Raw genomic sequence first — 25,154 nt, 5'->3', positions numbered from 1 at the left:
TAGGCCTGTAATTTTTAGGAATAACTCACTGAAATCTGTCCGAACAAGAGTCTAGTAAACATCCTGGGTATAATAAAACTTGAAACATGAAATCATAAATTATAATATAATAAATAATCATAAAAAATAATAATATAATAATAGTAAATCTAATTCAATAATATAATCAAACCAAAAACACTGAAATTTGAAATAGAGCGCCAAGTTCGCACATCACTGAGCAAAGTCGCAAAATCGTTTTCAGTGTCTGATGATGAATTTCCCCCACGAATCATTATCACTCAATTCTGCAAGTGGTTCTAATTTACTATCTCTGTTCTCTAGCTGGTCTAAAACCTCTTTTGACCTAAAGGGACGCTTTTTGGACACCATGGACGTTTCTAAGTTTCCAGGCATAAAGAACAGTAAAAATGCAGGCAGGTCGCCGGACAAAGCACTCGGGACAAAATGTATGTGAAATGGTTTGATACAGTAATGTTATACTATGTGATTTTAGTGTATTTTGTGAATGTCAGTTTTTAAAATTTTCAAATCTCCCTTTGGTTCCGGCCCCTGTACATCCTGATGCTCGCAGGGACCTGAACCCAGAAAATGGATGCTGGCATTGGCCGGAGGAGATGGCTGGGGACGCTGCAGGGGACACATCGCAGGAGCGCAGGGCAAGGTAAGTGCTGCAGGGAATCCCTGAGCAACGCTGCATGGTATTCCCGAGTGTAGCTGGGGGTTACCGTTTGTGGTACTGAAACTTTACCCCAAGCTACACTCGGGAATACTGCCAGGGAGATTAACTCCTCCTGACTCGACACAGGGCGTCAGTTTTACTGCGACGCAACCCGATGTGACGCTGTGTGAACAGTACTGTGTGCTACCATGTGCAGAATTTTCATAGGCTTTTGAGAAGCGTTAAAAATGCTTCCGAAATGCCTGTCTGATGCCTGCTGACAAAGCTAGTGTGAACGTAGCCTTACAAAATAATATCTGGTTTCGGAAATGCTTTTGCTGCATACAAAGTAGATTTATAGCCTTTGTGGAGATTGAGGAATATATGAAAGTTTTCATGCCCATAGTCCAGCTTTAATTCCTATGCATGAGGGACCCATCAAGCCTGAAGTGCCCAGGCCCCCCCAAGGTCTAGATCTGGCCCTAACTCAATAAACTGGAGCTCAAAGCAACCAATCAGGTTTCATTTTCACATGTAACAAGGCACCTGATTGGTTCCTGTGGCCAACAGATCCAGTTCTGCCCACCAATCCCCCTCAGGGACCCTATGAGACCAGGTACAGGTATAATTTAGCTAGCAGGACATAATGGTGCAAGAAGTAAGCCATTGAACTGGAGGGTGCTGGACCTGTACCTGCAGCACAGTCTAGATGAACAGATTGCTCTTTATCTGTTAGCAGCATTCTGCGCCTCTGTGTATTTTATGCATGAGGCAGCAACGCCAGACTGAGCGGATTTCATTAATATCGGAGTAAGCGAGCAGAAATAGCTGAGATCCTGGAGACACAGCAATGTTTGAAGAGCAGAGCAATGTGAACAGCACAGGAGTGGAGGGTGGTGGATGCGCTTGCTGTGTGCAGACCCGGGAACGGCAGAAGGTGTGAGAAGGATTCGGAATAATTTGTTTTCTGTTGCTGGCAGATTCCAGATAAAAAAGAATTTGGTTTCCTAGCAACAGCAGCTGATTTCCCATAATGAGTCTGTCCGTCTGCTGAGATCTCTTCATTTCTCCCGCAGAAGCTGCAAGCTTTTCTCCAGTGAAGCCAATCTCCTGGGGCTGTTGGGGGTCTGAGCCCCGACCACCCATCTGAGGAGCGCACATCGGGGAGCACAGCGCTGGCACTCAGGTATTTTTAGGTAGAGCAGCAAGTCAAGGGGAGCACAGGCTGCTAGGTAGTGTAGAAAGGGGACTAGTGACAGGGGTTAGGAAGAGGGGATGACACCATCAGATAAGGGGGAGAGGTGAAGAGTAAGGGGTCTGTCCATCTGCTGAGATCTCTTAATTTCTCCCACAGAGTCTGCAAGCTTTTCTCCAGTGAAGCCAATCTCCTGGGGCTGTTGGGGGTCTGAGCCCCGACCACCCATCTGAGGAGCGCACGCCGGGGAGCACAGCACTGGCACCCAGGTATTTTTAGGTAGAGCGGCAAGTCAAGGGGAGCACAGGCTGCTAGGTAGTGTAGAAAGAGGACTAGTGACAGGGGTTAAGAAGAGAGGGTGACACCATCAGATAAGGGGGAGAGGTGAAGAGTAAGGGGTAGCAGAGAGATCAGGGGGTGGGCAGCCAGAAGGGCAGAAGAGTGAGATAGCTAGTAGGAGTCGCCCAGCCGGTAGACACATCACATCTAACAGCTCCTGATGCCTCGCTGCCTCTCATCATCTTCTCTGGACAGCTGATACCTACCTGCTGACTCTCCTGAATGGCACAAGTAAGTGATTCTCTTTGCCTAGTGTGTTAGTCACAATCTTGAACCCTTTCTGGTCTCATGAGGTCCAAAGCCTAGGTGTTAACTTCCCAGTTGCCCACTGCAGCCTGTGGACCATTCATCATCTTCAAAGCAACTATTAGATACTGTTCCTTCAGCATAGCCCTCCATCTCTCCTGTCTTATTAACAGTTTCATGGACAGTTATGTCAGTCTTACACTCCACAGAGGCAAGAGGTATGTGACATAGTGAGGGATGAAAGCTTAGCTATAGAAAAAACTTGGTGTCTAGATCAGCTTTTATCAACCTTTTTGTTTACCATGGAGGAACCTTTGAAACAGTTTTCAGGTCGCAGGGAACCCCTACTAAAACTATCAGACCTACAGCTAGAGACTTAAAAAAAGAACAGAACTTTACCTAATAATTATCAAATTACCTTTTTAATAATAATAATAACCAAAAAAGAAACACGGACATTGAAAATTGTACTGACGCTTTATGGAAAATGTACAGGTGACCTTTACTGTGGTGATCAATGTAGATGTAACCCCCTATAATGCTGCTCTGTGCAGAAGTGACCCCTTACATTGGTGACCAGTGTAGAAGTGATCCCTAACAGTGGTGGTCTGTGTAGAAGTGTCCCTTTATAGTAAGCTTCAGTGTAGAAGTGAACCTTACTATAAAGGGACCTTACAGTGGTGGTCAGCGTTAAAGGGTTCATTGTAGAAGTGTCCTCTTACATTGTTGGCTAGTGTAGAAGTGACCCCTTACAGTGGTGGTCGGCATATAAGTGACCCCTTACAATAAGTTGCAGTCTAAAAGCGTCCCCTTGCATTGGTGGTCAGTGTAGAAATGACCCCTAACAGTGGTAGTCTGTGTGGAAGTGACCCCTGACATTGTTGATCTGTGTAGAAGTGTCCCCTTATAGTAAGGTTCAGTGTAGAAGTGACCCCTTACAGTGGTGGTCAGCGTTAAAGTGAACCCACGGTAGGGTTCATTGTAGAAGTGTCCTCCTACATTGTTGACTAGTGTAAAAGTGACCCCTTACAGTGGTGGTCGGCATATAAGTGACCCCTTACAATAAGGTGCAGTCTAAAAGCGTCCCCTTGCATTGGTGGTCAGTGTAGAAATGACTCCTAACAGTGGTGGTCTGTGTGGAAGTGACCCCTGACATTGTTGATCTGTGTAGAAGTGTCCCCTTATAGTCAGGTTCAGTGTAGAAGTGACCCCTTACAGTGGTGGTCAGCGTTAAAGTGAACCCACGGTAGGGTTCATTGTAGAAGTGTCCTCTTACATTGTTGACTAGTGTAAAAGCCTCCCCTTACATTGGTGGTCAGTGTAGAAATGACCCCTAACAGTGGTGGTCTGTGTGGAAGTGACCCCTGACATTGTTGATCTGTGTAGAAGTGTCCCCTTATAGTAAGGTTCAGTGTAGAAGTGACCCCTTACAGTGGTGGTCAGCGTTAAAGTGAACCCACGGTAGGGTTCATTGTAGAAGTGTCCTCTTACATTGTTGACTAGTGTAAAAGTGACCCCTTACAGTGGTGGTCGGCATATAAGTGACCCCTTACAATAAGGTGCAGTCTAGAAGCGTCCCCTTACATTGGTGGTCAGTGTAGAAGTGTAGAAAAAAAAACCACAAAAGAAAACAAAAAACATGCCCCCCCAAAAAAAACAACACAAAAAACACACCAAAAAAACCCCAAAACGGCAGACTCAATGGACCACTCAGTCTTTTTCTGCCATCATTTTTCTGTGCTTCTATGTTCCTAAGTGACCCCTTACAGTGGTGGTTGGTGTAGAAATATCAACTTACAGTAGGTTTCAGTGTAGAAGTGTCCCCTTACATTGGTGGTCAGTGTAGCAGTGACCATTTACATTTGTGGTCAGTGTAGAAGTGACCCCTTACAGTAGGTTTCAGTGTAGAAGTGTCCCTTTACATTGTTGGTCAGTATAGCTGTGACCCTTTACATTCGTGGTCAATGTAGAAGTGTTTCCTTGTATTTGCGGTCACTGTAGAATTGTGCCCTTACATTGTTGCTCAGTGTAGAAATGACCCCTTAAAGTGGTGGTTGGTGTAGAGGTGTCTCCTTAACCCCTTCACGCTGGCCACACACAAATGTGCAGCCTGCAGTCCTGGTGTCTGGGCCTAGACGCCGAGCGGCCGAACATTTGTGTGCAATTAAGAAAAACATATGTGCTGAGAGCGCAAGCCCTGCGCGCTCCCAGCACACATGTCTGGTACAGATGGAAAGGTCCCGATCTCCTCTTTTGATCGGAACCTTTCCCGATCATGTGACCGCCGTGGCGGCGAATCACATGATCCTAAAACCCCACTCCCAGCTTCTGAAACCCTTAAAGGGCCGGGAGGCGCCGGCACCAAGGGGTTAAATTTGTGGTAGGTGTAAAAATGTCCCTTTACATTTGTGGTCAGAGTAGAAGTGACCCTTTACAGTGGTGGTTGGTGCACAGGTATCCCCTTACATTCTGGCAGAAAAAGAACCCTAAACAATTCTAAAAGCTAGTCGAAAACCGGCCAAAATTACCTTTTATTTCACCACTGCAATTTTTTTAAACCAGTGTGCATGGAGCCTTACAGTCGTCAGTGTAGAAATGACCTCTTACATTTGTGGTCAGACTAGAAGTGACCCTTTACAGTGGTGGTTGGTACACAGATGTCCCCTTACATTTGTGGTCAGAGTAGAAGTGACCCTTTACAGTGGTGGTTGGTACACAGATGTCCCCTTAAATTTGTGGTCAGGGTAGAAGTGACCCCTTACAGTGGTGGTTGGTACACAGATGTCCCCTTACATTTGTGGTCAGAGTAGAAGTGACCCCTTACAGTGGTGGTTGGTGTGGAAGTGACCCCTTACTGAGGTGGCCGGTGTGGAAGTGACCCCTTACAGTGGTGGTCAGCGTCGAAGTGACCCCTTAAGGTGGTGGCCGGCGTAGAAGTGACCCCTTATGGTGGTGGCTGGTGTGGAAGTGACCCCTTACAGTGGTGGCCGGCGTCGAAGTGACCCCTTATGGTGGTGGCCGGCGTCGAAGTGACCCCTTACGGTGGTGGCTGGTGTCAAAGTAACCCCTTAAGGTGGTGGCCAGTGTCGAAGTGACCTTTTAGGCTCACTTCGACACTGGCTTAAAAAAATGCTGCTCCTAGAGGAGTTTAGTGTTTTTCCTGTAGAAGAAACTAATGGTATCCTATGTGTCCATGCACATTAGGTAGTTTAGAGTTTTTAAGCTCAGTGTTTAGAGGCAGGAAAAAAAACCCTTCTGTCTTGTGTTTTTTAGAGTGTTTTTTTTTTTTGCAGAAAAAGAACCCTAAACACTCCTAAACACTCCTAAAAGGTAGTACAAAAAACGCTCAAAATTACCGTGTTTTTCTGCCAAGACCACTGCCGTTTTTTTAAACCAGTGTCCATGGCGCCTTACAGTGGTCAGTGTAGAAATGACCTCTTACATTTGTGGTCAGTGTTTAAGTTAGCGTTTTACGTCTTTGGAACTTCCGTGGTGAGATCCTGAGCCTGAATGCTGGAACCGTTAGAAGAGGTGGCTTTCACTATTTGATTTTTCATGTGTTTTTTATATTACACAGCATGCAGCAAGAGGAGTGAGACTTCTCCAGCTGCTGCAGGAAGAAGCTTCACAAGGGAGCAAAGCCAGAAACTACAGAAGGTGGTCTCTAAGATGTATAGGAATCCAAGGAGTGATTCATGCTGCTGACTTCTAGCCAAAAATGAGAAATCGAGCTTGGGTAGCTGTAATAGGAAAAGCTGGCTGGGATTATTCAAAATGAGAATACTTGGGAATCAAAAAAAAAATGTTGGATGAAAATGTCATAAGCAATCTCCTAGCCATTATAAATTCTTAGTATGTTGATTTCCTTTTATAGTCAGCTCCATCTAGTGACCAAAATGTGATATTTTCCTGATTGAGGTATTTCAAGAAAAAAAAATGATGGCAACGAGATGGAGTTGACAAGGAAATCAACATATTGAGCAAAATACAGTCAGAATTTGCAATGGCTGAGTGAATGCTTGGACATATGCCCAACTATTTTTTTTATTAATAGGCCACATAATGTTTGCAAGCTGTTCTGCAGTTTCCTAGTTGATATAGTGCTTTGGAGGTTATTTGCTGTACCCCTTAGCTATCTATTGATATCACCAGGTTAAGCTGTGTTCTGCAAATACCAGAAAAAAAGGCAGCTTCTAACATCATGTATTAAATTCAATCAGATTTAGATAAAATTACATTTATCTGTTAACAAATTATTCTGCCTGAGAGCATAGCTGAAGAATGCCAAAGGAAAAAAACAAAAAATAAATATATTTAGGTAAAGGTGTGACAGTGCATCTGCAGGACTCAAAACTTAATAGGAAAGCTCTCAGCCCACACATCTCATCACAGTTGTTATGTCAGTTGTTAAAGAATATCTTACCCCAATATTTCATGTTCCTAAAATGTGCTTGCTGTACCATGTACTTGTATGAAAACGTATCCTATTATTTATGTATTGTTTCCTTTATGGGAAATCTCTGGTCTTCCCGCCAGTCCCTCTGCTTTCCTATTAAAAACTGACCACACTAGGAATGTGTGGTCAGTTTTCTGTCTGTGCTGGGAACTCAACCTGCTCTCCTCCAATGACTAGATTTGTGCTGATGTGGACCCCTAACCCTCCACACTACCACCCTTCCTTCTCAGCCATTCACTGGGAAGACCAATGTCCTGCTGTTTCTCCTCCCCCACCTCTCTAAACTCCTTATGCAGCTGAAAACAGCGGGTATGTGATCACATATAAAAAAAGGAAAAAAGTATTTATTGTATTACATACATTCACCAGCCACTTTATTAGGTACCCCTGTTTAATTGCTTGGTAACACAAATTTCTAATCAGCCAATCACATGGCAGCAACTCAGTGCAATTAGGCATCTAGACATGGTGGAGACGACTTGCTTAAGTTCAAACTGAGCAGCAGAATGGGGAAGAAAGGGGATTTAAGTGACTTTGAATGTAGCATGGCTGTTGCCGCCAGACAGGCTAGTCTGAGTATTTCAAAAACTGCTGATCTACTGAGATTTTCTAGAGAAATCGAGGCTCATCAGACCAGGCAACCTTTTTCCAGTCTTCTGTTGTCCAGTTTTGGTGAGCCTGTGCAAATTGTAGCCTCTTCTTATCTGACAGGAGTTTCACTCGGTGTGGTTTTCTGCTGCTGTAGCCCATCTGCTTCAAGGTTCAACATGTTGTGCATTCAGAGATGGTATTCTGCATACCTTGGTTGTAACGAGTGGTTATTTGAGTTACTGTTGCCTTTCTAACAACTCGAACCAGTTTGCCCATTCTCCTCTGACATCTGACATCAACAAGGTATTTTACTCCACACAACTGCCGCTCACTGGATATTTTCTCTTTTTTGGGCAATTCTTTGTAAATCCTAGAGATGGTTGTGTGTGAAAATCCCAGTAGATCAGCAGTTTTTGAAATACTCAGGCCAGCCTGTCTGGCACCAACAACCATGTCACGTTTAAAGTCACTTAGATCCCCTTTCTTCCCCATTCTGATGCTCAGTTTGAACTTCAGCAAGTCGTCTATTCCACGTCTAGATGCCTAAATGGATTAAGTTGCTGCCATGTGATGAGCAATTTGTGGTACCAAGCAATTGAACCGGTGTACCTAATAGTGGCTGGTGAGTATATATACTGAATGGGTTGTTTTACAAGGTGAGGGTTCACATATACTTTAACACAGAGCCGAGGAAGGAGATTCACCCAAGTACATATGGTTACCACCTGTCCAGATTTCATTTCATCTAAGTTTACAAAGACATCACTTTTCTGACAGTTCTTACAAAGTATTTTACAATAATTACTGTAAATGATAAAAGAACTGGAAAAGTCCATCAGCTGGAGGAACTTTTATGTCCCATGTCTATTTTTCACATTGGGAGCGTTCTTGAATTAGAGAGATAAACTTGTGTCCTGCTTGTATAATTGATGAAAATCCTCTTGGGCAAAACTACAATCATGTGAACAAAGGCACCAATTAATCAAAGTAGACACACTGATTAATTAGAAAGCGGCAGGGATAATCCAACAAGTACAAAAAAGTGGCTTTAGACGCCAGTGAATGGTTGGACATGCACGGTCCAACTGTTATACAATAGGTTCAGTTCAGGAAACTAACAGTCCAGGATAAGGAACCTTAGTTTAACCATTTCCTCTCTGGAGCAACTTTTTCATTTTTACCACACGTTGCAATATGCATTTTTGGCTACAAAATTACCTAAACCTCCTACTGCCACAGAACATTATATATTTTCTGAACGCAGAGGACTTGTAGAATAAAAAAAGATCATAGTTGCAGTTTTTTATCCCACTGTTTATTAAAACTATATTTTCAGTAAAAATAAATACTAAAATTAATTTTGTTGCACACAAACACAATTTACTCCCCAATTTCTCTGTACAAAATAAAAGATGAGATAGTTTTGAGTAAATAGATACCAAATACATCAAGTCTCAAAACTGCATGTACCCACAAAACAACAAAAAACGATGGTACCCAAATTATCAATAGGTGGCTTTTTAAATGCATTTATAACATATCAGTTTAGAATAAAGTGTAAATGAAGGTGTGCCCTATACACATGTTTGCATCTGTGGGTGTATGCGCAGGGCAACGGTATTGCTTTTTTTAATTTTTTGTATTCATTTTTTTATATGTAAATGTATTGCTATCCTTGCAGTGAGGCCTATCCTGCATTGCAAGGGTTAAAAGCTTGTTTAGTCTAGGGGTGCCGGGATAAAGTGTATTATATACCCATTCCCTCTGTATGGCAGAGTCAATGGCTGTTTTTTTCTACCCAAAGTTCCAGACTATAAACAGTGCCTCAGGTTTATCACATACAGTGCAGGGCTATTAACCCTGTATTGTACATGGAGGAGACGAGTATGCAGCTGTCTCGGACAGCAACTCAGAGCAGTGCCTGAACAGTCAGATGGATGGGGGTAGCCTGCTTGAGCCATAAATAAGTTACCGTAGTTACTACACCTTATGCCTGCACTCCTAAACTAAATAAGCACTGAACCCTTGCAGCGAAGGTTGAATTTAACTGCAATGGAAAATGTTGTTTAATTCCCGAAGCTCAGCTTTAAATAAAATGCAAAACATAAAGAAAACAGCAAGCACCATACAGCACTTACCCCTGAAGGAGCCACTGTTTCTCCAAGTCTCCTCTTTCCAGAGCAATTAGGGCATACAGTTAGTAGTAAGCCCATGCTCCAGAGAATGACCCCTTAACTCTATACTAGGGAAGGTCCTACCTAAGGGACAATGTTACAATAACAGTCTGTCAGTCTGTATAAAACTATTTCCTTGCTGGCCAGTATGTTGGGGCCCAGATCTGCTGCTGGATCACTCAAAATAAGTTCCTCCAAACCTGGGTATAGGTGCAAGAACTGTATGCCGTGCAAACAATATTGTTCTTCTTTATTGGAGTGCAGTAGGGTTTGGCCTAGGTTTGGTTTGTCCTCATCACTTTTGCCTAGAGCCTGGGAACAGATCTTCCTTTTCCTCTCCACAAAGCCTCGGTCATGGTGGTAAGTGTAGTTTCATTGCTAATATATAATACAGGCTCATTCTGTCTGGAGACTACATCTCCCACAAGTCGTAGATGCACCCTGCAGAATCTGTGCTTGCCACAATCCACTGCAGCTTGGTTTCCTGTTCTTCTCTGTGATCCCTGTTGATGGGCAGGGCTTTGTACTAGCTCTCTATGAGGCTGCAAACAGCCCTGCACAGCTTGAGAGGAGGAGAGGAAGTGTAGCCCAGTCCTTGATGCCAGACAGAGCAACACTCTGTTCCCTCATCTCCTCTGTGATAAATGAATCCAGAAGCTACAAGGATTTCATAATTTCCATTATCAGAGCTGTCATTTCCTGGCTGTTACAGTCAAGGAAGCAGGTGATCAAATATGATTTGTGCTTGATTAGCAGTTTTGAAGAGAAGAGGACACATCAGGGGTCCAATATACCCCTAATGTCTCCATAAAGAGTACCTGTCACCTACCTAAAGCTATCACAAAGGAGACAGTTAAATGATTGATGGGTTTGATTCCACTTAACGCTGACAGTGGTGCTTACAATGATCAGCTTTTATCTTTTATGTAAAACCTTTCTTCCAAAAAGTAAAAAAAAAACTATTGCTGTAACTGCATAAAAAGTGTCAGTTTTAATGTGTTAGTCAAGCCCATCTAAATCTGCTTGTCCGTCTAAAACTACCCTCTCCCCAGACTGTCAATGCTGCTGCTCAAAGGTGTCTCCATTGCTCCTCCAGTGGAGTGGAGACTCCTTAGGATATAAAGTGTGTTGCCGGCCAGAACATAAGCTGAAAATAAAGGAAAAATTCCTAAAAAAAGAAAAAAAATACAGCCATCATGTTTAAGAATTGGAAACAACTCTCACCATTCACCAGGTCTACTAATTACTGCAGCTTTTCTGTATATATTTTTTAGCCTAAAAGAAACTACCCCCAACACGCTAGTTAGTTGTGTGTTCCCCAGATCAAAAGGTCCCAACCTCCTCTAGCTGGTCTATAAGGTTCCTTTCCCAGAGAACTTACACTTACTTTGCTAAGCAACTCATTTGGAGTAGAGCTGTATCATTCTAAAGGATGAAGGCAGTCGTTGGCCGTTACTATTTTTTCCTTTTTGATGAGTAAATGGGCTTTCTCACTGACTGATGTGTCACTGGAAACGCTTAGTAAACCTTGTGAAGTTTATAAGCAACAGATTGGGAGATTGGGAGCTCCTGGGTACAACTGACAGACATGACACATTGACTTCCCACATACCACCTCCACTAGGCTTTTCTGTTCACCAGCTATTTTCTGGGCATTCCTACTGAATAACAAATTAACTGTGATTTCACATTCAAAGATATGAATATAGATAAAAGGATAAGAGGTTCAATATATAATAAAGTCCAACTCCAGTCAACATTTTACTTTCTTTTGTGTTTAGTGGATGTTGACTCATTACAGGTTTGGAGAACACATAATGCAGAATGTATAGTGATTGCAGTGATTTTGGTTGTTTAGTAAATCAGGATTAAATGGAGCACATTAAAGTAACACAAATGAGCAAATACTCTAATATAGTCATACTTTAGCCCTTCTGGCAAATTCTGGACTGCTAATTTTGGTTGTCTCCATCGAACCTAACATGGTCATGGATGTCATGTTCCCAGAACAACTGCTATGTTCATAAGTTCTCCCCCCAAGGATTATTTTCTTGTACAGAGATTCCATTATATTTCCTGATAGATGCAACTAATTCTATTGATTATGTCATTTCTTTGGTCTCATTATTGTTTGTTCTGTAGCACATACACAATCCATATATCACAGGAAAGGCTTGGTGCGTGGTTTGTGAAAACTGCATAGCATTTAATCAGTATTGGTCTTTTAAACCTCATCTCCAGTTTGTATTTCACGGCTTATCTCTTGCTTAGCTATTGTAATACCAAAGTTGATGTTATGTTCATTTCTCCCTATTATTTAGCTGTTTTCTCATTTAAACATGTCTACTAATGTTTTCTCTTCCACAGATCTCCTGTAAATAAGCTACAAATACAATAATGATCCGTTCCAGAGCTTGGTCCTAATGGTTTTGTAAGTATTGCCGTTTACATGTTTCAGAAATTGGTAGCTTATATAACATTCTGCATTTCTTAAAATGAGACACTTTTAAAATGTATTATTTATTAATTGGAGACTGCTATTGCTGTTCTCCTCCTCTGAAAGTACAGGCTCCCTTGCTAGCTAATGTTGGTTCATTAGCTTTAGTACTTGTCACTGATCAAAAATAAGTATGTAGATAAAAAGCTCTGATTTCACTATGACTTTTCAAATCGGTGTGCTTCTTTTGGGTCACTGTCTTAAAATGTATTGAAACCAGAATGAAACAAGCTTCTAGCATTTTCCCAAGGTGATCACCAGTGAGAGCTTCCATATTTTGGTCAGTACGTTTTTCATTTACAGATTCACACCACCAAAAACGTAAATTTAATGTCTGGTAGGCTGAGTTACCCACTGGCTATTTATACTGCTGGAGTTTCCAGCAGTGGGATCTCCATATTTCCTGGCTCTATTTCCAACCACCTTGGAGTTTGCAGTGTTCCCAGAGGTATTGTATTTTTGAGATATTTGACAGTATGTGCTTGGTATCTGAAGACAAGATATAGTAGAAACATGCTGGACTTTTATAGGTTATAGTGAAGTGGGCATAAAGGAACAGCCTCTGCCCACTACCTTAAAATTATGTATAAACCTCTTTTCTTCATCTTACAGTAAGGGGCATAGGATGATGTTATTCAGGTATATTGGGTTATGCTATTGCTGCAGGAGATTGGGCATTGGCAAACAAGGACAGCTGTAAGGACAGCTTGTTTAACCCTTTCCACTCTTATCATGCCTCAGTTTTTTGCTACTGTCCGAAAAAAATAAATATTTTCTCACCTCTGAGAGAAGCAAAACCTTTTCTTTACTTTTAATAAAGATTTTTTCATATGCTACATAGCCAGAATGAGCTCATTTTGCAGCTTGTCAGAATGGTTGATCTTTGCCAATGCTACAGAAGCCATACCCAAACCCCACTGAGAGGAAGTAGCAGGGTTTGCCAGTAAAATGTCCTTGACTATTAACCCTTCCTGCTCTGCAGTTGGTCTGTGTGTAGCCCTTGCTGGCACTGTCTCACTTACAAACCATTTCTCAGACCTAGTCAGCTCAAGATCCTCCAACAGGTTTGGGGTGGATTGCTAAAGCTTATTACACTGATAGCCCAAACAGGATTCTGGTTTGGGCAGAACGTCATGCTCCAACCCTGTCCACTGTGCACATCCCAGGCATAAAAATTTCAGCTGACTTCCTCAGCCGTCAACATCTGGGCTCCAGAAAATGTTTTTTCACCCCGAGGTGTTTCAAGACCTTTGCCACAGTTTAGGGATGTCTGACGTGGACATCAAGGCATCCGGGATCAACAAACTGATTAGGTTTGTGTCTAGGTCCAGGAATTCTGTAGTCTTCTCAGTGCATGCACTGGTAATTCCTTGGGATCAGTTCCTCCTCTAAAGCTCCATCCTCACCTGTTTTGCAGGTTCAGGGGCATTTCGATGATTCTCATTGTGCTGAACTGATCCGGGCAAACAGTCTCAGACCTCATCAGATTCATTGAAGACTCTCTGTGGGCCCTTTCAGATCCTCTGTCCTAGGGACCAGTTACCACCCTGCTTTTTGGTCTTCAGTTTTAACAGGCTGGCTGTTGAAGCTCAGGTCCTGAAGGATCGGTTGATTTGGTTATCCCTATGTTTTTAAATGCTAGGGAATCAACTTCTCGCAAATTTCCAATCATACCTGGAAAATATATAGAAAAATCCTTGCAGTACTCACCCTACCTGATACTAACAACCTAATTAAAGAAGACACATTGTCAAATGCTAAACCATGTGCACTGAAATATTTGCATAGAGCTGCTGCCATTAAAATGTGTAATCACACCACAATTTGAATATTTATATGTGAAAAGAAACAGCTAAGTGTTCACAGAACTAAAAAATACAAAGATGTGCAATTCGTAATAAAAAGAACTCAAAATAAAAATAAACAGGGGATCTGTACATGCATCACACTGTACTTAAAAACATATAATGCGTTAATTAATACATTATATGTTTTTATGTACAGTGTAATGCATATACAGATCTCCTGTTTATCATACCTGAAAGGCCAATTTCTCATGGCGCAACATGGGAAATTCCATCCCAGGAAGTACTCTGTGAGACACATCAGGGTTTATTTACTAAAGCTGGAGAGTCCAAAATCAGACTCCCTTCTGCATAGAAACCAATCAGCTTCCAGGTTTCATTGCCAAAGCTTCATTGAACAAGCTGAGGTTAGAAGCTGATTGGTTTCTATGCAGAAGGGAGTCTGATTTTGGACTCTCCAGCTTTAGTAAATAAACCCCATCCTGTCTTCTCCAGTCTGGACTGGATCAATATTTATCCCTGAGTACCATCAAGGGTCAAATTTCAGCCATTGTGGTTAATTTTAGGCTATCTTTTTAAGCTTTTTTTAAGGTCATAGTACAGGATATCACTCTCATTATTCCTCTGTAGGTCCCCCCTTTGCAACTGTGGGATCTCAACCTAGTTCTTCTTGGTTCTTCAGAACCTTTGTGCAGAATTGCCTTTTTTTTTGTAGCATTAGGCATGTACGTTGTCTTGTGTTATCATGCGTCTTTTTTGCATGTTGCCATGCATTTTGAAGCATATTGACATGCATTTCCAATGCATATTTAAATTAGGAATTTGAAGTCGATAGGGTTCCTAGCCATTGACCAAGGCTTGTTAATAACTGTTGGCAACAAATCAAAATGCATATAAAATGATCCAGTCCACTACTTGCACTGGGACTCTGAGGAGTATTGGGGCAAGGTGCTGTGATGTTTTCAGGAAGCTATGTACGGCGTCCTGCCAACCCCTCCCACCAGCCATGATCTGCCTGCATTCCATATAGATGCAAAGATGATTACATTACTGGGTCTAAAATAAGGTATGTTATGAAAACAGAAATGTATGTAACAATTTAGTAAGCACATTGATGTTAACTCAGATTTAAAAATACTGCTTCATAACAAATTTGCCAAAGAAGTAGTCCCCACGGTCAGGTTAGCTGGGGCCTTGCAGCTTGAAAAGAGGTAAGGTGTCTGTCAGATACAGATGTTGTGAGTACAGCCAAATCTCTGTTGACTTATGTTATATGCAGAGTGATTTTGCACTACATTTCCTAGAGGGAAGATGGGGGCACTGAGACATTTCCAATGATACCCACACCAAATTCCAACGTACCTGGCAGCTTTGGCTCTATCATTTCCCACCCTTCCAATTGACTGTGCTCTCTTTGATTATATGCTATTTCTTATACAACAGATAGCATAAAGCCTCTTCATAAGGCCAGCTATCATAATGCCTCTGGGGTTTCTCCCTTTACCCCCTCCCTTTTTTTCCCTTTTTTTTCTCCTCAATTTCCTTCATTTCTACTCATTTGCAGGTGACCACAAGTAAGTGGTTATGGTCCCCCAAATGTTCATAACTTACAAATCAATTTTGCTATATCCTATAGCATTATTTGCTAATATGCCCATGGCTTTGATATTATTCTACTAGTTACTATGGGTTATAGCAAAAAAGCTTGCTATGCTATATCTAACCAGTCCACTCGGATCGACGAAAGTCATTGTGCTATAGGCCGGGCAGGACTTTCATTGATCTGAGAGGATGTCATATGACATTCTCCCAGATCGCGCATCACACATGCCCGCGGGACCACACTGCTGCAAGATCTGTCACCGGTACTCTGCCGGTACCATGTGACCACTGTGACCAATCACAACAGGTCACATGACAATTGTAAACAATGGATGGCTTCCTTTCATGCCATCCATTATGTAAAATTGTGTTGCTAGCCGTGATTGGTCAAAATAATCACATGGTACAGACTGGGCCATCCATTGTATACAAGTGTGTGTAGCTGTGAATGGTCACAGCGATCACATGCACAGGCTGGGCCAATCACAGCTCATCTGTGTCATGTGATTAGCCGTAGTCAATCACAGCTAATCACAAAAAAAACTGAATGAATCAATTTCATTCAGTAAAATGCTTGCTTATAGCAATAAAATTCACTGCTATAGGCAGCTGGGTCCTGTAGAAATCTTCTGTGTAGGGTGCTTATCCTGGTGCTGAACAGCCAACCCTGGTCTTCTGTGAGCTCTAGTGAAGAAGGTCAGACAGTACCTGCCCCCTCCTGCTCTCTTATTCTTTCAGAAACGTCTGTGTATAGTTTACACTGCATGTAACATAATCTCTGAATGGGGGAGAGAATCTTGTCATGAAAAGCACAAGCTTTTCTCAGTAGATGAGAGGGAAGAAGAGGATGGATCCCCATCAGAGGATTTGCACTGCAGACCATAGAAGACCCAGCACCAGAGGACGAGACATCCCTACACAGAAGATACTTCATTACAGGTAAGTGATGTGATTTCAGTCTTAGGAGAGAAAATGATTTTTGACCAACCTTCAGTCTTAACAGGGTTAATATACTAAATCAACAAAGTTTATTTCCAGAGTTTGCCTACAATTTAAGGAATTAGTCCAATCAAAAAACAACATTTATGTTTGTGATAGCGCTATTAGGTTAAATTATCCACATGCTTATTATATCACTGTGGGTCTCTACTGGTGAGATTTCCATCCCTGAGCTTACACTACTTATGGATAACAGCCATTAAAAAGGGTGCCACACTTTCCATTTTTGAATATGAAAACTTCAACAGGTCAACGGCATACCTTTAGCCACAGCTGAAGGGAAACTTAGTGGCAGGATACCAAGAACATTGTTGGGGGAGCTCTGACAGCTGCTGGTCCAGAGAAATACAAGAATCCCTTGAGTGACTCAGCTCATCACTATCCACCCATAACTTAAAGTTGAACTATGGTCAAGCTATTAAATTAGGCATATGATGTAGGCTGTCCATACCAGTAAAAATGGTCTCTCTGATTTTGCAAAGTACCCTCTGGAAACATTTTGTAAATCCCTGATGATTCTACCCTTAGAACCTTTGGATAAAAACTTCCTGGCTGACAATGCTCTTTCTTCTGCAGTAACATCACTGTATTGTTATCACCCTTGCTGCTGCTGTAGCTATGCCACCAATGACAGCTGATCAGTGAATAGCTACACCTCTTTTCACCCACAGCTCATTAGATTGGCAGCACATTGCTTTATCTAGCAGGATGCAGGAGAAATCTAGTTTCACAGATGCAATTACCATTACAAAGAGGTAAATCAACTAAATGCTTGACTTGAAAATACCTGTTTACCACTTTAATAAGTAAAAGAAAGTGGCAAGGCTTTAGAAGGACTCTAAATATCTGTACTGGGTGAAATTATGCTATAATGCATATAAATTGGACCTGACAAACTTGAATCAGTGAATTAATCAGTTTTATGCTTTGTAGGTACGTCCTGAGGAACTTCAGGTTATATGAAAATGGAGGATTATCTACGACTTCTGTACCTTAACGTGACTGGACATCTAGGCCCTAATTGGGAAGGGGAGGACCCATGTGCAGAATCTGTTGGCAATGTAACCTTTTTAGTTGTGGCTTACAGCGCCCTTATAGCTGTGGGACTCATTGGAAATTCTTGCCTGGTCTTTGTCATTGCACGTCAGCGGGAGATGAGGAATGTCACAAACATTTTTATTGCTAATCTTTCCTGCTCTGATATACTCATGGCTTTGGTGTGTCTACCCGTCACTGTAATCTACACTCTTATGAACCGCTGGATTCTGGGCGAGGCACTCTGCAAAGTTACACCATTTGTGCAGTGTATATCTGTCACAGTCTCTGTGCTATCACTAGTCCTCATTGCTTTGGAAAGGCATCAGCTCATTATTCACCCAACTGGTTGGAAGCCCCTGCCTTGGCATGCTTATCTTGCTGTTGCTGTAACTTGGGCCATTTCATGCTTCATTTCTTTGCCATTCCTTTCCTTCAGCATTCTAACCAAGCAACCATTCCAGAACCTATCATTGCCATTTGACCCTTTCATTGATCACTTTGTTTGCACTGACAGCTGGCCTTCTGAGAATCACCGTCTAGCTTACACCACCTGTCTTCTGCTCTTCCAGTACTGTCTACCCCTGCTACTTATTCTCCTCTGCTACCTCCGTATCTTTCTGCGACTGCGCAGGAGGAGGGATGTGGTGGAGAGAGCAGGAGGTGGGGATTCAGGTGGACGCAGAGGAGGCCACCGCAGAGTAAATATCATGCTTCTTTCTATTGTAGTAGCCTTTGGCCTTTGTTGGCTTCCCCTCACTGTATTCAATGCCCTTTTTGACTGGGACCATGAGAGCATTTCATCATGCTACCACAACCTTATATTCTCCCTCTGCCACCTGGCAGCTATGGCATCCACTTGTGTCAACCCTGTCATGTATGGTTTCCTCAACAGTAACTTCCAAAAGGAAGTGAAGACCTTGCTGCTCCGCTGCCGCTGTGCAGGAGGTCGAGATAAGTATGAAAGTTTCCCTCTCTCTACTGTCAGTACTGAGGTGTCAAAGGCTTCTCTACAAAGTGTAACTAATGGAAACAATGTTTAAGTCAAACTGTCAGGAACCCGGTGTGGGTTTGCTGGACAAACAGTCGGACATTAATCTCCAATTAAACAGAGTCTAATTTCTGAAACACAAAGTTGTGCCAAATTGCTGCTTCCTGGAAATTCTCTCTTGTTACATAAAGCTTAAACCATGCCAATGACACCAATTACTGCTATTTAACTGCATATGTTTACATTGAATAACTCTAGACCAGCCTTTCTCAACCTTTTCAACGTAGAGGAACCCTTGACATAACTTTCAGATCTCAGGGAACCCCTACTAAAATGACTTTATCCACAATTCATGATACATCAGTGTGATAGGGAGAGGTAAGAATGCTCCTTACACTTGTGGTCATTGGGAAGAATTACCCCCTTACAGATTGCTAAAAAGATCAATGGTGTCAGTGGGAACTTACTTGAAAGGTAAAAATTGCTCAAGGAACCCCTGGCAACCTCTGGAGGAACACTAGGGTTCCACGGAACCCTGGTTGAGAAACCCTGCTCTAGACAAACCTAAATTATAATACCATAATGTTTTGACCCCCATCTAGCAGTATGCACACTGATGTTTGTGAGTTGTGTTCTTCATACCATTTAGACATTATTGATTGGAGAAAGTGAGATAAAAGGAAACATCAGCCTTATCCACCAACTTAACCTTTTGTCACTAATTGCTTTTCATCAAAGAACGTCACTTTTAAGCAATCACTTTAGTGTCACTTTGAAACAAAACGCAGGTGTTGAGCATGTGGCACATATTATTACCATGAGAACTTCTGTTTCTTCCCAGGACAGCCTCACCAAACCTTTCTTACTGCACAAATACTCCCCGACTTAACAAATGTAGACATTGGCTTCTCAAGTTGCACTGAACATGAGAAAAGACTTGATTGATAACTGCATGATATGTAACAGAACTTGAGAATAAAAGGACCACCCTAGTTACTTGCACTTTACATGTAATTGTGAAATGGGAGTGTAGGTATCTTGACCAATGAGGAACCCGAGTGTCCATTTTCATCTGGATATACTGCAAGCATGGACCTTCTCTGAAGATCTTCTAGCACATGGCAGCAGCTGACTTACCCACAAGTTCTGATGTTTGATGTTTACATGTACACAACAATATGTTTATAGAACTTTTCTATATTTCCCATCCTGCACAGATCGTATGGGCTGGCCTCCAAATGTATTTTATTAAGTGTTCAACTGGCTACGGAGAAGCTCTTTAGCATCATCACAATGCATTTTTATGGTTGGCACCACGTGGAAGTAGCAGTTATTTTTAACAAGCTGAACATCTATATTCTAAAGCCAATGCAGTAGTGATCAATGACTGATATAGCAACAACCATTCTTTGCTACCCTGGCAGCATTTTTAAATCTGGATTGCAGTTGAATTTGCTATCTTCGTTGAATATGGAATCCAAAATTCAGGCTAACATGGTCTAAAATGGGAGAAAATGTGAAAATGTCTATAATAATATTATTATTTTATGACATATCTGTAAAACGAATTCTTCTGTACAATTTTAAGGGCTTACAGACACTAGAAAGCATTTAAAGTCACTGCATGGCAGAGGACTAGCAGGAAACGCACACTGCATTCCCGTTATATTCTCAGAAACAATATATTTCTTTTTTTTATTGCTTGAATTCTTCTTGTGTTAGATCTTGCTCACATTGGCATTGACTGCACTTGTTGGGTATTACACTATTTACACTCAACTAGTGTCCCGGCTATGACAGTGCTTGGTCCAACTTAGTTGAAAAAATAAATGTTGATTGCAATACAATGCTGCTCACATGTGTTCAGCCATTTGGCTCCAAACAATCCTTCTGCCCTGGCATCTGCAGGAGGGTTAGCAGACAAAGGGGATGTGAACAGGGTGCCCACCTAAATGCCATATTTAGGAAACCTGGGTGTAAAGAGTGCTTATTACTATGTTTCTAGTTTTTCCACAGACCCTGTGTATGTATATGAGTCTGTGCATGGGGAGGCTGGATCTGCCCTTATGTTGTCCTTTTATTTGTGATGTAAGGTAAATGTGGCTTTTACCTGTGTGTACTTTAAATACAGTACCATAACAGTTTAGCTGTTTGTGTGCCTTGGGTAGTCTGGTATTGCCCTTGTTGTACATGTGCTGGTTACACATGTATGTCTCTACAGTATCTGAGTGGTCAGTGCCTGCTGTCAAAGCTGTGTTCATGTAAACCTTATAGCTTACTTAGAGGAAATCCCTTTATTGTGTAAGGTCCCTTGCAAACTCACATCTTGTCAAAGGCAATTTAATGCTTCCTGTCACCTGGCGCTTAGACACACATTGGTGCATGTACAACAGACTGCATTTACCTGTTTAGTACCTCCTGGCTGTAATGATTACACAAAATTGGTCTAAATGTTGGTTGACAATGAGTGTTCACCTGAGCCACATAAGACACATGTAAGGGGCACACCAGCGTCACTCTCATTAGATTACATTTCAAGATACAACTGTGTGCAAACAAGTTTAGCTTACAGCATTTAGAGTACGATTACACAATACAACCTTTTTGTACAGCAAAACAACAGTGCAGGCTATGAATATATATCTAAACCCAATAAAAATTTTGAATATTTAGCACCGCCTTACTCAACCTTTTCAACACAAAGGAACCCTTGAAGTAACTTTTCGGTCTCAGGCAATCCTTGTTAAAAATGACTATAGCTACAGCTCATGACACATTAGTCATTGGGAAGAATACTCCTTACAGTAGTTGTCATTGGGAAGAATTACCCCTTATAGATAGCTAAAAATATCAATGGTGTCAGTGGGAACTTATCTGAGAGGGAGAAATTACTTATTGGTTAAGGATCCCTAGCAACTTTTGGAGGAACCCTAGGGTTCCATGGAAACCTGGCTGAGAAACCCAGATACAGCATCACACATGGAGGCAGAGGGACATGCAGCATAAAAAGGCCATTTGTTTGTGTCTAAAAGTCACAGGTGGTGTGTACAGTTTCCTGTACAAATCAATGAAAAGATGCAGCTGTATGTGGGTAAGCGTAGATCCAAGCATACACATTTGTACAGGTAGTACGCCCCTGGACATATACAGTGTGCATTCGGGGAATACACCTGTACCTGTTTTCCAGGACAGTCTGCATCCAGAAGCAGCATTATCACTCCAGGACAGGATTACAAAACACCTCTCCATAGCATGTGTTGAAGGTTTTATGTAGTCTATGGAGGTAAACTGAGTGAGGCGTATAACACTGCTTGGTATTTCAGTGCAAAATAGGAAGAGTGCACAGGAGGTGAGGAGCTCAACAGATTTGTGGCAGAATCAACAAGTATTTTTTTTTCTTTTTTGCTTGCAGAGTTTTTAAAGAGACGAAACACTGGGAAATGTGCAGGTATTTGAGAGATGTACTGATTTTTTTACTTAGACATTTTAAGATTGCTTAAACCCTGGGTAAATAAAAAAAAGGAAATATCTGCACTGTGGAGTAGATGCTATACTGATCAGTATTTTGATTCCTAATCTTGAAACAAAACTGTCCTAGTCTACTCTAAATACATTGGTACACCACTATTTTACGACATGTTCTGAGGAAGCCAGTCCACCGAAAATTGGTCTGTCTAAGGAGGTCTGTTAACAGTTTTGTGAAGCTTTAACAATGTTTGCATTATATGCTTGTGTAGACAAAGTCTGCAGGTTTACCTAAAGGTTACCAATCTTACCTTGAAGCAAAACTTCCACTCTCCCCCCATAGTAACTTTTTTTTGTTGTTGTTCTGGGAGCAGATACCTAGTTTTTACAGATACCTGCTCCGACTTCTGCTCAGATCGCCTAGGGGACCTGTCGGAAGCTTGCCTCTAACCCCATGCCTGCATCCTCTTGGGACACGTCACAGATCCCCAGAGGCTGTGGAATCATTCACAGAGTGCAATGCTGTGGGAGCCAGCTGTGAAGCCACAGGGAATCACAGCCTGCATCCTACAGTCAACTTGGTGGCCTCGAAGATTGATAAAGAACCAGACCAGGGTTAGGACAGCACTGAATCCCTGGGCTGGTAAGTGTCTTTTTATTAAAAGTCAGCAGCTACAGTATTTGTAGCTGCTGACTTTTTTTTTTTTAACTAATGCTCCTCTTTAAGTTATACTTTATGAACTGGAGTGGTTGGGTGGGCTGAGTAACCTGCTGGCTTTTTGCATCTCTAGGCAACTTCAACAGATAGATTTCTCACCATAGTCCCTGATTCTGTTCATAGCCTTGCTGGAGGCTCCTTCCTCCTGTTATACAAGTGTGAAGGCTCCCTCCTCATGTTACGACAAGCATGTTCCCACTGTTCCTGGTATATCCTTCAAGGAATCATAGAAGAAAGACAGCAAAAAAATACCAAGTGGTCCATCGAGTTTTCCCCTCTTTTGATTTTTGCTGTTATTCTTTTTTCTCTGTTTTAATCTTTTTGTCTTCATAATAAAAAATCCAGCAGGGAGAGTAGAACCCCCTCGAAATGGTAGTGGCAGATGTGCAGACCTTGGAGCTTAAGCACAGAGATCTTGCAATTGGCAGCCCTAAGAGATATAAGAAACTGCTAAGAGGTTTTACTCTCCAGCATCTACCAAACACTGAAATATCAGCAAAGGATTGACAGATCCTTTAAGGAGCTCCGTTATTTATATTTGTTATTTAAAAATAAACCCTATAGTATTGCACCAAAAAATGCAGAACCAGTCCGATTCATACTTTTTTGAAAGAGGCCTGTAAGATAATAGATATTCATTGAAGTAATATTTCATGGAAAACAAAGGAAGGCAGGGAAAACAAAACATTTTAATATAGCAAAGCAAGTAGTACAGTGCAGTTTATACAAATTTATGTTATCACCATGCTTTTCCCAAAGGCTCATAATCAAAAGGTAATCTTATTGCCATCACATAAGGGCTGGTATACACTAGCATTTGTAGGGCAGTAAAACCCTGCAATTAGGTCATTATTTTACTGCCCCCTAACTGCCCCCCCCTTTAGCAGCAGAGGGAGGGTGTGTACACATGCCATGTGCTGCCTCAATTATGCCCCCTGTCACTTTCGGAGGACAGTGAATGAGGCAGCTCTGTAACCACATGCATAGCGTGCGATTGCAGCGCGCTAGTGTGGGCTTCAAGGGGTTAAAGCAGGTGACAAGGAAGAGATTCAATGCCTCCTCACCACTTGCCAAATGCTTTCTCAAGAGTGATCTGCACAAACGAGCCCTTAGGGTAAGTGTCCTGACACAAAACTGAACCCTATTACCCTGAGCTTCCCAATAACTATGGGTCTCATTTATAAAAGATGAAGCAAAACTATTCAAGGTGACTAATCAGATTACATCTTTCCACAAAAAAATAAAACAAGGAACATTACTACCTCTTATGGGGAAAAGCCCTGCATTTGCTTGTCTTTTCATAAACAGTCCACTTTAATGTTTTAATAAAGTATAACAGCAGTTTCTCCATAGTGCTGAAATTCTCTCTATGTAGGGGTGAAACATTTCTGCCAGTGGTTTCCTAGATATATATTAAACCAAGTGAAAGGAATGGATGATGCTTCTGGAAGGTTCGTCCGAATTTATATAAATATATATAAAAGATTTTATGCCAGTATTTGTATATTTATGAAGAGAGATATATATACCTATACGTACAAACAGAACAGAGCATGGATAATTTTTTTATGCCCTTTGCTGACACTGCTTTATGTCAATAGAAATAAAGGAATAGTTATAAATCTGGCTCTGGTTGTCTTTTTGTCAAACACAATTTGAAATTGTTGAGGCCTCAGTTAAGTGTCTCTCCTTTTAGGTGCGGTCTTCATGTTCACTGGTGCATGAAAACAAGGTTAGGAAATTTAACTTTAGCATATAATGGTTATGTTCACATTTACATGTAGCCAGGTGTTCAAGACTACACTGAAATTTTACCACACAGACAGTTTAGTTCACTGAAATGAAAGACTACAATAATGGGTGCAACCACACTTCACACATGAAGCTATGCAATTTTGAATGCAACTAATTGCTTGTGTAGTGACCCGCTGATTAGTCCTAGGTTCTTCCTCCAGTTTAGTGTAACAGCAGCCAGGCGCACAGCAACAGTCACTCTTTTGGCTCAATGGACAGTCCAGGGGTTTTTTCTTTTCAGTATTTATTGCTGATCAAATTTGGATAAGGTGCAGGGAAGCTGTGAGATACTCCTGTAACAGTGTATAACAATAAGAGAACACTCTGGCAAAAGCTTCTTAGCACAGTCCTTCTATGTCACAGATAAAGAATTGAGCAACAATGCGACCATACAAAAAGTTCCAATCCAAGTAAGAACTTTCAAAAATGCACAAGAGATTGTAGAAGCGGGCACCCAATAGGATCGTACACTCGGGTCTGTACTCAAAATGTCCTCGGATACTTGGATGCCTCCTTCCAATATCAGCCAGATATTCACACGTGAGCTCTCCAGACCAGTCTCCCATTGTTATCCCCTTGATCAATT

At 41.7% G+C, this 25,154-nt stretch overlaps 1 protein-coding gene across 2 annotated transcripts; it reads left to right on the top strand.

The window, feature by feature from the left end:
* The first annotated feature begins 1,272 nt into the window (after positions 1-1,272).
* Positions 1,273-24,400, top strand: LOC149458772 (neuropeptide Y receptor type 1-like). Of its 2 annotated transcripts, none has more exons than XM_089681697.1 (5): positions 1,273-1,598; positions 1,738-1,847; positions 2,016-2,426; positions 12,030-12,093; positions 17,499-24,400. In XM_089681697.1, exon 5 carries the CDS (start codon positions 17,525-17,527, stop codon positions 18,641-18,643), a length of 1,119 nt encoding a protein of 372 aa, XP_089537823.1. In that variant the 5' UTR covers positions 1,273-1,598; positions 1,738-1,847; positions 2,016-2,426; positions 12,030-12,093; positions 17,499-17,524; the 3' UTR covers positions 18,644-24,400. The 2 variants fall into 2 exon arrangements, with proteins under 2 accessions (XP_089537823.1, XP_089537824.1); XM_089681698.1 differs by adding an exon at positions 16,393-16,505 and having other exon boundaries at positions 1,738-2,426.
* The last annotated feature ends 754 nt before the right edge of the window (positions 24,401-25,154 follow it).

This window comes from Staurois parvus, unplaced genomic scaffold (genome assembly GCF_062004578.1).
Source record: "Staurois parvus isolate SC_StPar_1 unplaced genomic scaffold, SC_StPar_1.0 ptg000276l, whole genome shotgun sequence".
Classification (NCBI taxonomy): domain Eukaryota; kingdom Metazoa; phylum Chordata; class Amphibia; order Anura; family Ranidae; genus Staurois; species Staurois parvus.
This window is presented reverse-complemented; position numbering and strand designations above follow the sequence as displayed.

Excerpts from the sequence above, each read along its gene's own strand:
- LOC149458772 (XM_089681697.1), top strand. The coding sequence starts at position 17,525 with ATGAAAATGGAGGATTATCTACGACTTCTGTACCTTAACGTGACTGGA.